Consider the following 14,503-nt stretch of genomic DNA (forward strand, 5'->3'; position numbering starts at 1 on the left):
GAGCTCTCTACCGTTGTGATATTTTTAGCTGTATGTGTTTGATAATGTGTAAAGAGTAATTGTTTACTTAAGTGTGTGGGATGAACATAATTGCATTTGGAAACTGATATGTTTTTCATACTGCTGATGTTGGAGTCATATTTGTCTATGTAAGCAGCACACTCTCATATGGCGTGCAGTCTCAGAGGTTTATATTGGCTTGCAGGTATTTGACTGAACTTTGTGTGTTTTAGTTTGTTCCTCTGATAGTTGAAGTGTGCTGTAACCTGGTGGAAGAACGAGGACTGGAATACACAGGCATTTACAGAGTGCCAGGAAATAATTCTGCCATCTCCATCATGCAGGAAGAGCTCAATCACAAGGGCATGGGTGACATTGATATTCAGGATGATGTGAGTGTTTATATCTGTCTCTGTCTAGTTCAAGTGTCTAACATTTTCTCTGCTTTGTGCTTGAGGTCCTTCTTCCTCTTCTTCTTCTTTTTTTAATACATTCTCTATTTTTGGACAGAAATGGAAGGACTTGAATGTGATAAGCAGTTTACTCAAATCTTTCTTCAGGAAACTTCCTGAACCCCTCTTCACTAACGGTAAAAGTCTTTGTTGGAATTCCCTTGCTTGAGGCTCTTTATGACTCATATTGTATTCATATATTTTTCTCTTGCTCAACATTAATTGTATAGTTAGCCATCTAGTGGCTGTGAGTGAAATAGGCATGCAACTTCAACACCTGACACAGCTGAAATAATGTTCCTTCATGATCTGGCCTCTATAGATAGGTATGCAGACTTTATTGATGCCAACAGAATAGAGGATCCTGTAGAGAGACTCAAAGTGCTCAAGAGACTGGTAAGCAGCAGTTTGCCTCAATAACAAAATTAGTTTTCAGTGGTAATAATCTCTCTGTATGTTATGGAAGCCCTGAATAAACCTCTCATTCTTCAGCTTCACGAGTTGCCTGATCATCATTATGAAACCCTGAAGTTCCTCTCGGCACATCTCAAAACTGTGGCTGATAATTCCGAAAAAAACAAGGTAAAACAATTTTGGCATGTACACAGAATGTGCGCTTCCGTTCAAAAACAGAATGGAAAAGAACACATAATACAGGGCTCTCGAGACATTGCAAGCTTTCTGCCAGATTTTCAGTGATGGAGATATTTACTTTCAAGCTCTTTTTTTTAAAGGCAAGCATGAAAATAAGTTTTATGCATGAAAAAAAGAAATTCAAAAGTGGTGGAACTTGATTTTTTATGGACCAGAAAATTATCGGAGAGAATAGCTGAAAATTAAAAGGGCTTGTTGACATCAACCAAAAAGGAAAGTCATTTTTAGAGTTGCTGTACATCATACACAATAAGACCAGGACAGATACGGAACAAGAATGCACGTGAACACTCTCTTTGTTTTTCATATACAGTGTGAAAAGGGAGAAATGTCTCATTTTGCTCATTTATCATTGTGTCAGATGGAGCCACGTAATCTGGCCATTGTCTTCGGCCCAACACTAGTGAGAACATCTGAAGACAATATGACTCACATGGTGACACACATGCCAGACCAATACAAGATTGTAGAAACGCTCATTCAGCATGTGAGTTCTTCATTCTTCTCATGTGAAAAGAAAGTAACTTTTAAATTTCATGTTTTTGACCATTGGTGAAACATTTCTGAAGTCTGGTGTTTTCTCTTGCAGTACGACTGGTTCTTCACTGAGGAGGGTGATAAGGAGCCTACGGTGTGTATTAGTACAGATGCTTTCTTTATTCCACTATTTCTTTTAGACCTTGCTAAGGTAGACATCATAAGCTGTGTTTCCACTGTCGGGCCAAAAGCGAGTATGCTAGTGCGTGCCTGGGCAAGTCGCATCTCCACTGTCACTTCCAGGGCTTGATCGGGCCTCGTCGGGTTTGAATCAAACTGTAACATATATACAGAGTTTGATTCAACATGTTTGATGTGCACTAGTTAGTTTTCAGTCCGCTAGGTTTCCCCTGCTGGTGAAACAGTGGGGTTATGTGACGTTGTGTTGTGTTAAGGGCAGGTTTTAAGGTAGCGCTGTGAGACTACTGGCCCAACAGTGGAAACACAGCTTGGTTTTGGCCTCGTGGCTCAAGGTCCGAGGCTACTGGTCTCACCCGGCACGCTGTTAGCCCTGGCTCGCTCTGGCCCGATAGTGGAAAATGGATTTGAGCAAACCCCTAATCAACTCTTAAAGGCCCCCTGAAATCAAAATTTAAGTTTTGTAGCTTTTAGTATAAATATGTACCTTAAGGTTATGAATGGTTAAGGTTGGCCTTATGAATGGCCTTAAGGTTATTGTTCCAAAACAATGACAAAATTCGCATTTAGGAGATATAAGCATTCAAAACTTACAGTCTCTCACTTCCGCTAAAATGCATCACATTTCACACTTCAGCTTCTCATCACATCTTCTGTCCAATCAAATGCTCTCTAGAATCTAAAGCGTCCCACGGCCCGACCCCTGCTATAAATACCACCTTGCCAAAGCGACCGTTGACACGTCACGGAGCAATATGGGGTGGAGATGTGTGTTTGGTTGCTCAAACACTCGAGTTTTATTTCGTTTTCCAACTGTACTTTGGTTAAAAATGAAATGGATAGAATTTATTCACACCTCTACTATTGAATCCAACGCATCATCAGCGCTCGGATTCACTTCCATGCTGCTGTCAAGTATGAAATGCAGTCTGTGAGGTAAACTAAACACTATTGGCTATTTGAAAAGGGGGAGGAGACATTCAATTTGTCCAGCCTTAGTTTCCTGTTTCAGTGGAAATTACGTCAACGCATCATACAAAGTGAATTTTGCACAAGCAAGAACCACTCACATTTTCTTCAGAAAATGTAAAAACTAGTTTCTACTTGTTCTGTCATTACTTTGTCTAAGCCATTGCTACTCTTCAGTGAATAGTTTTTTTCTGTGTGTCTGCTCAGACTACAGTCCAGGAGGAGAGTGCTGTGGAGTCTCAGCCTGTGCCTAACATCGACCACCTGCTGACCAACATCGGCCGGACAGGCACCTCTCCCGGGGAAGTGTCAGGTAACATGTGCCCTTGGTTGGACCCTCTCTGCCACGGGTTCACCTTTTACACCCTGCTGCAAAAAATAACTATGTCTTAGTTGATGTGAACTAAAACAAAACAGCTTTTAATATTGATGAAAACTGCTTTGCTTTTCTGAGAAGAGAAGCAGCTTCTCTCTATGTTTTTAACAAAAGCTGTGCAATGGCTTAATTACAATGCCTGTGTGAGTTTGTGAGGCAAAATGTTATACATTTCTTGCCTACATTAGCTTGCTTGGTGCGATCTTGAATTATTTGATTATGATTTGTCAATTTTGGAAACTTTCTGTCTTTATCCCATTTCTGTTTTGTGAATCTCACAAAACATGTCAAAAACTGTCATGTGTCAAGTGCGGAAAAAATAAAAAAAGAATTGCAAAAGGAAAATTAAGGCTATTTTTAACATTTAAGATTTGTTTGCATTCATGACAATTAAGAATATTCAGAAGCATTACTGTAAGGAGAATTTTGGAAGAAAATGTTTAGAAAATGTAAAACACCCTAATGGTCTCTGAATAGGCTACTATATGCAAAATACCCCAAAAAAATCTTTTTAATTGTGGGGAGAAATACGACCGGATTCGTTTCCGTGAGATTCAACCATTTAGTGTGTATGTCTCTTTTTCTACGTGTCCAAACTCCACTGGGTCGTCTCTGTAATTCTGCTGACTTCTGCACTAACACGTCATGTTCTTTCTCCAAGAGAGAACAAGCTAACAGCTAAGGCCAAACCGCAGAGCACGCTTGTCAATCTCTGATCCCTCTGTCCCTAGTGCCCCTCTGTCGCGTGTCCTAAAGGCTTTCCCAGCATTCACACATACTGATCTTGACACAGGCCAAGTGGGCGGAGTCTATCACACCGTGATGTCACTGATGGACTCAGTAGTGTCCGTGATGGGCAGCTGGAACTGTAGGAAGAGGGAGGACTGTTGCCCGCAGTGTAGCTGCCTAGTCTGCCGGCACCCTCGCATTTTATGACGTGGGCGACTGAGAAAAGAGAGCAAAAAAGTGCAAAGGGAAAGCCCATCAGAAGTGTTGGGTTCTGTGGGGCGTGAATGGTTTGTGAGTTTACCTGGCGTAGAGCAGTGCTGCTGTCTCAAAGGCTCTTCGCCGTCTCTCGCCCCTCTCTCTCTCTCTCTCTCTCTCTCTGAACGCTGGCCAAACGGAGAGACAGCATGGTAATGCTACTCGGCTCTGAATATCACTCGGTCATACCATTTGTCACCACCAAGGGGTGTTCAGGGGGGCTCGGCTGGACACAGAAGAAATAAGCCTCTAAAAAAATTGTAGTCTTTGCCATGGAAAGTGAAATGGGAGCAAAGACATCAGTGAATCAATTTTTTAACTTTTCCTTGCTGGCATTCTGTCTTCCCATAGTGTCATCTTTTCTGCGTAGCTAGCCCCTCTCTGACCCCTGTCACTTCTTACCTTGGTTCATGCCGTGAGTGTCTCGTCTGCATTGTGGTCACGACAGCACACATTAGACCAGAATCAGCACTGTCATTAAACATCCAACCCCCCCTTGTCTATCGCCTCAATCAATGTAGATGAGCATTTTAATGATTTCTGCATCATGCACATAGTACTTGAGTGTAAAGGGTTGTAGATTCAATTGGTGAAATGCAAAATGTCCCACTTAAAGAAATAATCCTGGCTCAAAGCAAGTGTGGACAGCATCTGAGACATGCAGAAAATAAGTTTGACTTGTCTGTAAAATTGTACTGTAATGCACTTAGAATGGAAGTCTAAGGGGGAATGGTTTAAAGGTATGTGAAACTTGTATTTTTGTTGAAGCTATGTTATATACAGAAAAAACTTCTGGTTATGCGTCATTATACATGTTAACATGACCAAGATGTACGGTAGGTTCAAAATGTATGTATATATATTATGTATATAGCCAGAAGAATTTTAATTCAGGTCTATATTAAGTATAAATATATATATATATATATATACTTGTATATTTTAATGTTTACAGGGTTACTGGTAACGCGTTTTTACTTAGAGACGAGTCAAAATTATTTTCTGTGATAATTGACACAGAATGTCACAGATGAGTTTAACTTGTATTGATTACTTTAAATTCTAGTTGTGCTCTACTTAAAATATACATAGAATAAAAAAATTGTCTGGTTTCTTCTTATCATTGAGATAAGGTTCTGTATAACTGCTTTTAAGGATCTCAGTATGTCAGAATCAGATGTTCATATAGATCATATAGTAAATATCACCCAATGATATCCGTCACTGACACTTTCTGCAAGACCGTTATCATTTCATCTGTACTCGGTGGTGTTGTGTCACTCTCCATGCATCCTATTAGTTTCACTTATTCCTTCATAAAGAGGTTCATCAAGTTCAGCTGATCTCTTTTGCAACCACAAACATTCCTTTCGTGCCAGATTCATGTTACTATATTGTTTGTGTTTGCTGGATGGTCCTACTCGTGAAATATTGCTCCCTACTGGTGAATATATATATCTGAGCATTCCAACAAAACATTGTTCACTTGTTTGTCTGCATGCACGCCTGCTCACCATACCTCTCTTTCCTTGTTTGCCACGCTCTCCTCGTCATGCACAACCTTTCTTAATGCATATGTTTCTCTACTCATCACCTTCTCTCTGTATATCAGTTTGTTTGAGATCAGTATGAGGACATGCAAAAGCCACTAACCATGTGTTATATTTATTTTTACTCCACAGATTCACCAACCAGTGACTCCGCCAAATCTAAGGTGAGTTTGATTCTTGGACTGTGGCCACTTTTCTGATAAATCAGGTATAATGGGTGAGTGTAGTACTTGCACCAGGCTGACACGCTCCACGACTCCCACTGTAGCACCTGAGAGCCAGTTGCCATCTTAAAGACATTGGACAGATGGATCAGAGGCCATCATGTCATGCTTTGAACATGCACTGCATTCAGTGTAACGGGGAAATGAATTGTTGCTAGAACGTGCATTAAGCATTTCTGCCTAGGGGTGGGAATCGAGAACCATTTTTTAGAAAAATATTAACCGAAGTAACAACTGAATTATCTTAATGACATTCAGCTAAGTTAATAGTTATTGAATGTCTGACGCATAACATTCTATTTAAAGAATCAGTCTCTCAAACTAATCTAAAACAGCATATTCACTGTCATTTACTGAATTAATAACTGGATTAATAAGACCGGCATTCACTGAATGAAGTCATCACTTTGTCAAACAAGTATTATTGCTGTTAAGGTGTCCATATGACAGTATTTAGTATTTATTTTCTAATATGAAGAGAAACATTGGACATAGACTTGTTGTAATAAACTACATTTAAAAAGCTAGAAAATCTGTTGCAAAATTTTTACAATACTAAACAAAAAACTAATATAGTATAAAACAAAATCCAGTATATTGTACAGTGTAGTTAGAATCTTATATTTGGTGCTTCCTCAAAAGTACTAGATGAACCATTAAATGGATTCCGATTCCCATTCCCTTTTCTGTCATCTGGCCCCAGCTTTTTTTTCAAATGCAACCCATGCAGCTTTTTCCATGTGTCATTGCTGTTGGTGTTGCGGGTGCTGCTTATGCTATGTGGCTGTTCTGAAAAAGAAGCCTCATTTGGAGTTCTGTAACTGTCTCTAATGTTTCTTTCTATGTTCAGTCCCTCAACCTCTGATTTGTGCTGCTATCAGAGAAGCAGGTGGAGTACTCTGGGTTTAGCCACCTGCAAGGGCAGCGGTTGGGCTTTTTATTCCATGTTTTCTTGCTAGGCCTCAGTGCTTTATGGCTCATTGGATTACAAGGTTGTTTTGTTTTTCTTGTGACTGAATCTGTCACTCTTTCTTTCTCTTTGTGTCCAGGGCTCCTGGGGATCAGGGAAGGACCACTGCAGCCGCGAGTTCCTTCAACCACGAGTCTCCTCCATCTTTGCTGCGGCCAACCGCAAACGAAAGAAGCACAAGGAGAAGCTGCAACCCAGCAGCTCTGATGACGACCTTGATATTGTCTTCACCACGAAGGATAACCCAACTCAAAAGCAGAATCACCAAAGCCAGGAGGAGGAGGGAGGCAGGTCCAGCCCATGCGGAAAATCACTTATAGGAGACAACAGCGTAAATGCAGAGTCCACCCCAAAGAACAAGAAGGAGCACAGGAACTCTTTCTTTATGAAAGACATACCCTCTTCAACTTTCTCCCCCTTGCCCAAGCTCTCATGTTCACCCGGTGTCATCCGCCGCACCTCTGGTCCTCCCAAATCATCCCTCTCGGACCCTTCTTCACAGTTAGATGAGACCACCTCAGACTTGGGCACCATGAGCTCTGGAGCCTCCGGTCCCAGAACCAGACCTCGGAAATGGGGCACAACTACACCCCCGGCCCCTGAGCTATTACTAGTTTATGGGGGGGCTTCAGTGACTGCAGAGGTGAGCTCTATTACCTCAGACTACTCAACCACTTCCTCAACCACCTTCCTGACGGGAATAGAATCCATCACATTGAGCCCAGAGGTGCAGTCTGTGACCGAAAGCCGGGGAGGAGACGAGGCGGATGACGAGCGCAGTGAGCTCATCAGTGAGGGACGACCAATGGAAACGGACAGCGAGAGTGACTTCCCAATGTTTAGCTCCGGCATCGCCAGACAAGACATACCAACCACGGAAGATAATGGAAACACCACACCCAAACTAGCTTGCCGCTTGCTGCCCTCCCATAAACTGATAGAATGTGACTCTCTGTCTAGGAGGCGATCCCTGCGACAAAAGACGGACAGCGATTCATCTGTGGAGGCAGGAGCTGGTGGTGGAGTCAGCAAGAATGAATCAAATAGACTGTCTAGAGTTCTGGAAGTGATGAAGAGAGGCCGTTCCACCAGCAGCCTGAGTGCCCCATTGCGAAGTGAATCGGACAGAGTTGAGCCAGCATGGCATCTTAAAATCACAGAGAGACTCAAGTTCCGTCTACGCGCCTCCGCTGATGATATGTTCGGTGTTGGCACGCAGAAAGCCCGCTCTACAGAGACGCGTAGTAAGAAGAAGAGCATCCGGCGACGCCATACTTTGGGTGGCCAGCGGGATTTTGCTGAACTAGATGTCATTCATGACTGGAGGGAACAAGGTGGGGTGGACCAAGGTGCCGAACTGTCCGCTGTGGAGCGCCTTAAACCCAAGTGCGACTCTCAGGACTTGTCTATCCGTGACTGGATTGCTTGTGAGCATCGTCGAACCAGTCGAGAGCTGGAAGCTCAAGTTGGGATAAGTACAACAGAAGCGGGAAATACACATGCAGGTGTGCAAAGTGCTGAGCAACTGACTCCTTCCGCCTCTCCGTGTCCCCAATCCAGCTCTGACCAAGTAAACGGAGGCACGTCAAAGGGCAAATCCAAAAACAGCCTGAATTCTGGAGCTGATGCTCATCCGCAGAAATTGTCAGGAGCCCAAGTGGTGCGCTCACGATTCTACCAATATCTTTAAAAGAAAAGAATCATCTGCACGTGTGTAAGTGTGTCATAATGTGTGTGTAAAGGCCTGTTCAAACCAAGATGAATGTTTGGTGTGAAAATTGGGTGCGATAAACATTTTCATTTGAATAAACAGCATCTGTTCAGACTGACACAAACTGTTATCGCATCTGTTCAGACCGATTTGAACATTTGCATGCTGTCAGTGTGACAGAATTCTTACACGGGGTTCTAATCTCTTTTCAACTGCACTTCAAAGAAAACTGGCCAACCATTAAGATTTGTGCTTTTGGTCACATTTCTAATGCCGCCGCTTTTAGAAAAAACTACGGCTTGGTGGTGCTTACAAAGAGACTATTTTGCTAAACGGCTGTGAATAGCAGAGGAAGAATCCAAAACCAGGTATCTTGTCTCTGTTTGATAAGCATCATAGCAAATACAAATATCTGAATGGCTGTTAAAACTCATGTAAATACTTTCCTCGTGACAAGCGGGTGTCAGATTCTGATAGTTGCGCAGCGTTTTATGTATACCTGGGTCACCGGGGTATTTCTGCTTTTCTATAAGCGCCCCCTTACTGTCAGATTACATTTTTATTTAACCTGCCATTTTTATTTTTTGGTATAAAAAGGCAAAACACATGTGAAAATCAAGATTTTCAATCAATTTTCATGCCAAACATGCACATAGGTGTGATCAGGCCTTAAAAATGAATGAATGTACTTAGAGCTAAGGTTACTCCACCTTTATTTTCCATCCCCCTGTCCTTTTTTTTAAACAAAGTATCTATAAATATGAATATATATTATAAATATAAATTGTATATATCTATATGTATAGGCTTATAAAAAAGTAACTGGAGTAATTTTAACAATTTTGAGTGATCTGGCTCATTTTTTTGGATCAGTACTGGAGATCTTTTCTTGAAAGCTAGTAATATATGCATGACGGTGAAGTGGCCTCAATACCAAGTTTTACCAACAGCCTCTGCTGCTGCGACAGCACAATTGTTGGACAGACATGCATTTGCTAAACTGTTACTGAAGGATACTGATATCAAAGGAAAAGAAAAGGCATCTTGTCCAAGATTAGGACAAAAAAGAAAACTCCTGATGTTACTCATATGAAGAATGTAATATGCTTGCCGTTATATTGACTAACACGTAAATTGCTTGTTGCAGTTTTCATTAGTGAAAAAATGTAAATAATGTCTGTACTTGAAGTATTTTGGTTTTTGTTTTTTATTCTGAAGGTTAGCCCTGATATGGGCTGTTTTCTGAGCTGTGTGCTGTGGAAACCCCTTTTACAGTGCATCATAACAGCCAGACATAAATGTGGAAGAAGAATGAAATCTTTTTATATTTCTACAGGATTAAAGTAAGTGCTAAACCGAAAGCGCCAGCGCCTGAACATCTGTAGCAGTACCAGGCTTATTGGTGTTGTCATGTTAAACCATTTGAAATGCAAACTACAAACTGACAGCAAATAAGTCGTGAAATTACAAGGGTTTTTTTTTTTTTTTTTTTTTACAAAAAAGTGCCTCTCAACTGGTTCTGGTGACAGGAAAGGTGCCATTTCTTAATTTTGTTGTTTGTTAATATGGAATGTGTATTGTGAATGAATGACTGAATTTTATCAGAAAAAAAAATAAGAAGAAAAATAAATTTTTATACAAAACGATGCAAAAGCAGACCCTGCGCTTCCACTGCTTCATCAGTCATAGTCTTAAGTCATTTCATGCTTTGCCACTGGATATGTCTTTACCCTGGTCTTTTATTGAGGCAATAACTTAAATGTGTATATTTCTTTGTGTATGTTACCTTTGTTAAAAAGTCACATATTTTGTCCGAGCTGACCAGTGTAGCCAGCATGTGATTCCTCGGAAGAGTATGCATGACCTCATACTTATGTTTGCAGATTTCATCTTACCTCTGAATATTCATATGTGTGACTCCCAACTGCAAAGAAAACAAAAACACTGGAAATAAATTATCTTTGTCAGCGTCTTCTCATTGTCATTGGTAGTTTATGTAATGTAGACTTTAGGTCTCACAGTCTCTCAGTTTGGACACAGTCATGTTCTTTATTATTGTTAGTGTTATTACTATCTCCCTAAAAAATATCTGTTCCAATTTCACTTTATTTTTTTAGGTTTGTAAATAAGTTAATTAGTGTACAATATTCTACTACACTAAATTCAAGTATTTCCGCATAAGCCAAAAGATTGATGCAATCATAAGATCATTAAGATCATGAGAAACAAGTGTGTCCAAACTCTTGACTGGTAGAGTAAATGCTTGCTTAATTTTTAATTAAACATTTTAACAAAGTGCTAAATGTTGGGTAACACTTTATTTTGATGGTCCCCAGACATTCGGTTGACTATAAGTAACTTTGCTCCTACAAGTATTAGTAGACTGTCGGCTCAATCTGCTAACACTTTATTTAGATTCTCCCCAACAGACATTCTTTGCAACTACTTATTCTACTAACCCCAAGCCTACCCCTAACAGTCTACTAATACTCAACTATAACTCTAATGAGAGTTAGTTGACATGTAGGTGCGACATAACTTATAATCAACAGAATGTCTAAAGGGGACCATAAAAATAACATTTAACCAAATGTTGTTCTCCTTGTGAACAGAAGAGGGCATTGTGCGATCATACAGTAAGTGCTTGAAAAGAAGGAATTAGTTTCCGTTTCAGCACAGAATGGCCTACAGGAAGGGCAGTAAAAAATCTCTTTCATTAGGAAAACTATCATAGAACGGAGCCTGGTAAGTCACCTGTAGGAGAAACAAAATCAAGACCCGCAAATCCATTGCCACAGTTTTGCAATTCGTTACCTCAGTTTATAAACCATAGTCACAGATTCCTAAATTGTTCTCTCGGCTTAACAGATCACACCCACGGATAAATAAACAGTACCCACAAATTTCCAATCCATGCTATCAGGTTTGTACACCGTACCTTCGGTTTTTCAATCTGTACCCACGCTTTCGCAATCCTTTCCCACAGTTGCAAACTACTCACAGATTTGTGGCCCGTCCCTCATTTTAGAAAATCTAGTATACCAACACAAGAACAGAACAAGCTGCCAGTTCTGTTAACGAATATTTTTGTATATTGTTTTATTGTGTATTATTAGGTTGAATACATCAACCTTTCTTAACTGCATTCTTTAATTCTAGGCTATATAAGTTGTATTGGTGACGGGGTGAAATAGACAACGATTTAATAAGAACTATATGCGTCATTATCCTGTCCATCTATTTATATGTGTGGTATCTGTCAGGAGTTAAAAAACAATGAAGCACACGATACAGGAGTAGCGAACTTTATCCATCTTGTTTACTCAGCACTTCCGTTCGTTACGTCATTACACAACACTTCAAAGTACTTTTTTAAAGTACAGAATAGATCATCAGAGTTGCATCGACAATGCAGACACATCCACACATAAGATCCAGAACATCAGATCAGATCTAAGTGAGCAGTGTTCTCACTTGTTGGTGTGCATGGAAATGCAGTGAAATGGGAAGTGTTCCATGTCTTTTTATCACTAAGAATGTACGTGTATGTACCCACCTCAAGTCTTTTGGTAACCGTGAGAGGATCAGTAAACTTTCTGTCTCTTAGGAACATTCCGTACCCCTCACTTTATCCCCCTCCTGAAACAAGGAGTGCGAGCACCCCGCGTAGCATCTGTGTACTTTTTCATTTTGTGTTGCAGCCACGTAACCCTTCGGCAAACAGCCATGTCAGTTAACGTGTGCACAGGAGCAGATGTAGAAACTGAGCGCATGGCTGAACCTCTACAGCACCATTAGCTGCCGGGTAGTAGAGAGAGGACCGATGGTGACGAATATTCCTTCCTTACAGAAAAGCAGCGAAAGCAGCAGACATAAACTGAACACCGTTATCCGTAACTATACTCAATGGATTTCCATGGTGACTGATGACTGAAACAAAGTAAAGGAAACCTCAGGCCATTTGCTATAATAGTCAGTTAATGTAATAGCAACCCTGCAGTTGGATGCAGCAGTGTCAAATGGCCTGACTATATCCACAGCCACTTTCTGCCATGGTCCATCTGGCAGCGGCACCGGCTGGAGAGGAGCAGGATGTGACTTGACAGTTTTGTCATTGAGCTGACATGCGTGGCAGGAACGGACAGCATCATAAACCTGAGCATCCCTGGATGGGATAGAGATCACGAAAGGGTTGTTTGATTCTCACCTCTCCTTGATGTCCTTTGTGCACTATGGAGACCAACACAGTTCAAAGAGCAGCAGGTGCAATCAGCCACGAGCCTCAGAAGACGAAGTTGTCCTTAAAAGTTTGTAGAACAGAAAAACCACACCATCCAGTCCCTTGGGTGAAGGAGGCCAACCATTAGAAATCTGTGTATGAAGTTTGGTTGGAGCAGGACAAGAAGCACATGCAGCATCGAAAAGCAACAAACTCCTCATCAACATCATCAACAGGAGCTGGAGCAACAGCATTATCTGCAAGAGAAACAGGTAAGGGCAAACGTGACTGATAATCAGCAGGGACATTATGAATCGCCTGTGCACGTGATTCATCAGAAAGAAAAATAGTATAACCTAAGAACAGCAGGCAGGTTTGCCTGAAGTGACACTTGTCTTAATTGAGCTGCAAGCCATCAGCTTCTAGTTGTTGTAAGACCGCTTGAAGTGCTTTGTCATGCATAAACATGCCGTGTCCGTAGATGATAATGTCGTCCAGGTAATTTTCAACCCTTGACAAGCCAGCATGGATGATGATCATCATCTTCTGAAATGCCGCCGGCGCTGAAGCCAATCCTTAAGGAGCACGACAAAACTGAACAGTCCGTCGTGAGTAATGAAGGCTGTGAGTTCACAACTGTCCTGTCCTGCAGTGCCACTTGGTAGTAAGCATTAGTCAGGTCGATGGTAGAAAAAACAGTAGAACCTTTTAGAGCAGAGAGTAGTTCAACCATGTGTGGCAAGAGTCCACGACCACTGCTTTATTTGGCTCTCTGAGGTCAACGCACATCCTCTTTCCTTTAATTCTTCTTGACTGTTTTGTCCAGCTTTATGCGCTGTATAAAGTTTTTAGCACAAAAAAAATCAGTTGACTCAGCAACAGTGCAGTGAAAGACTGGCACAGGAGAAACGGGCACAAGAAGGCCATTAGGAGGAAGGACTTGATTGTTTTCAATCCTCACACATGCAGTGCAGACATTAGGTCCCTCCCCATGAGTGGTGTCCCTTTGTCCACAATAAAGAACGTAAGGACTGAGTAGTGTGGAAGAAATTTAATGTTCTATTATGTTTGCACTTAATTATATTCATATAATCTTAGAAATATGATGGTAATTAGATTAATGTGGTGTCGATACATATTCTTATATGTATGTGTATGTCCTTGTATATGGCCGGACAAAAGTTAACGTGACTGAATGTATGACCGAGACAGAGAGCCATTCAAGGGTGTAATATGATTAAGTATGATAGACAAATCTAAACAATATGTTAGTTATGGCTAAGATGTATCTTGATGTAGCCTCGGGAAAACAACCTTGGGGGAGGAACAACTATAAAGAATGAAGGATACCCCCCACTCGTTGTCACACTCTGCAGGCACTTTGTAATGACTGTATGACTGCTGACCTTTCCTTGCAAGGGAATAAATAATTGTTAAAGACAACTGATCCATGTTTGTCTCTTATTCAGTGATGTAAAATTGTTTGCCACTACAGTAGTCATGTAGAAACGTTCACTGACAAACATCCAACCACCGAAATTTGGGCTTTTGAATACGTCACAAGCCTGGCTCTGGATTGCGACAGCACAACATTACTGAAATGGCATGCAGAAGTGCTGTAGGGCAGGATAGATCCGGAAGACTGTTAACTAACAAATCCACCACGCAAGTGTGTGAGTCAGAAGTAGATATACTCAGAAATATATAATGGTGCTTGTA

General features: G+C 41.1%; 1 protein-coding gene across 3 annotated transcripts in view; it reads left to right on the top strand.

Moving 5' to 3' along the window:
* arhgap21a (Rho GTPase activating protein 21a) overlaps positions 1-9,228 on the top strand; it is a gene marked incomplete at its 5' end in the record, with an annotated part of 109,811 nt that extends 100,583 nt beyond the window's left edge. For all 3 annotated transcript variants that reach the window (XM_084398653.1, XM_084398652.1, XM_084398654.1), the window contains 9 exons: positions 234-392; positions 511-589; positions 775-848; positions 945-1,034; positions 1,468-1,593; positions 1,696-1,737; positions 2,958-3,063; positions 5,793-5,824; positions 6,934-9,228. In XM_084398653.1, the coding sequence (XP_084254779.1) occupies positions 234-392; positions 511-589; positions 775-848; positions 945-1,034; positions 1,468-1,593; positions 1,696-1,737; positions 2,958-3,063; positions 5,793-5,824; positions 6,934-8,544 (2,319 nt within the window). In that variant the 3' untranslated portion in view covers positions 8,545-9,228. The remainder of the gene's footprint in view (positions 1-233; positions 393-510; positions 590-774; positions 849-944; positions 1,035-1,467; positions 1,594-1,695; positions 1,738-2,957; positions 3,064-5,792; positions 5,825-6,933) is intronic.
* Between the last annotated feature and the right edge of the window lie 5,275 nt (positions 9,229-14,503).

This window comes from Rutilus rutilus (assembly GCF_951802725.1).
Source record: "Rutilus rutilus genome assembly, chromosome: 24".
NCBI lineage: Eukaryota > Metazoa > Chordata > Actinopteri > Cypriniformes > Leuciscidae > Rutilus > Rutilus rutilus.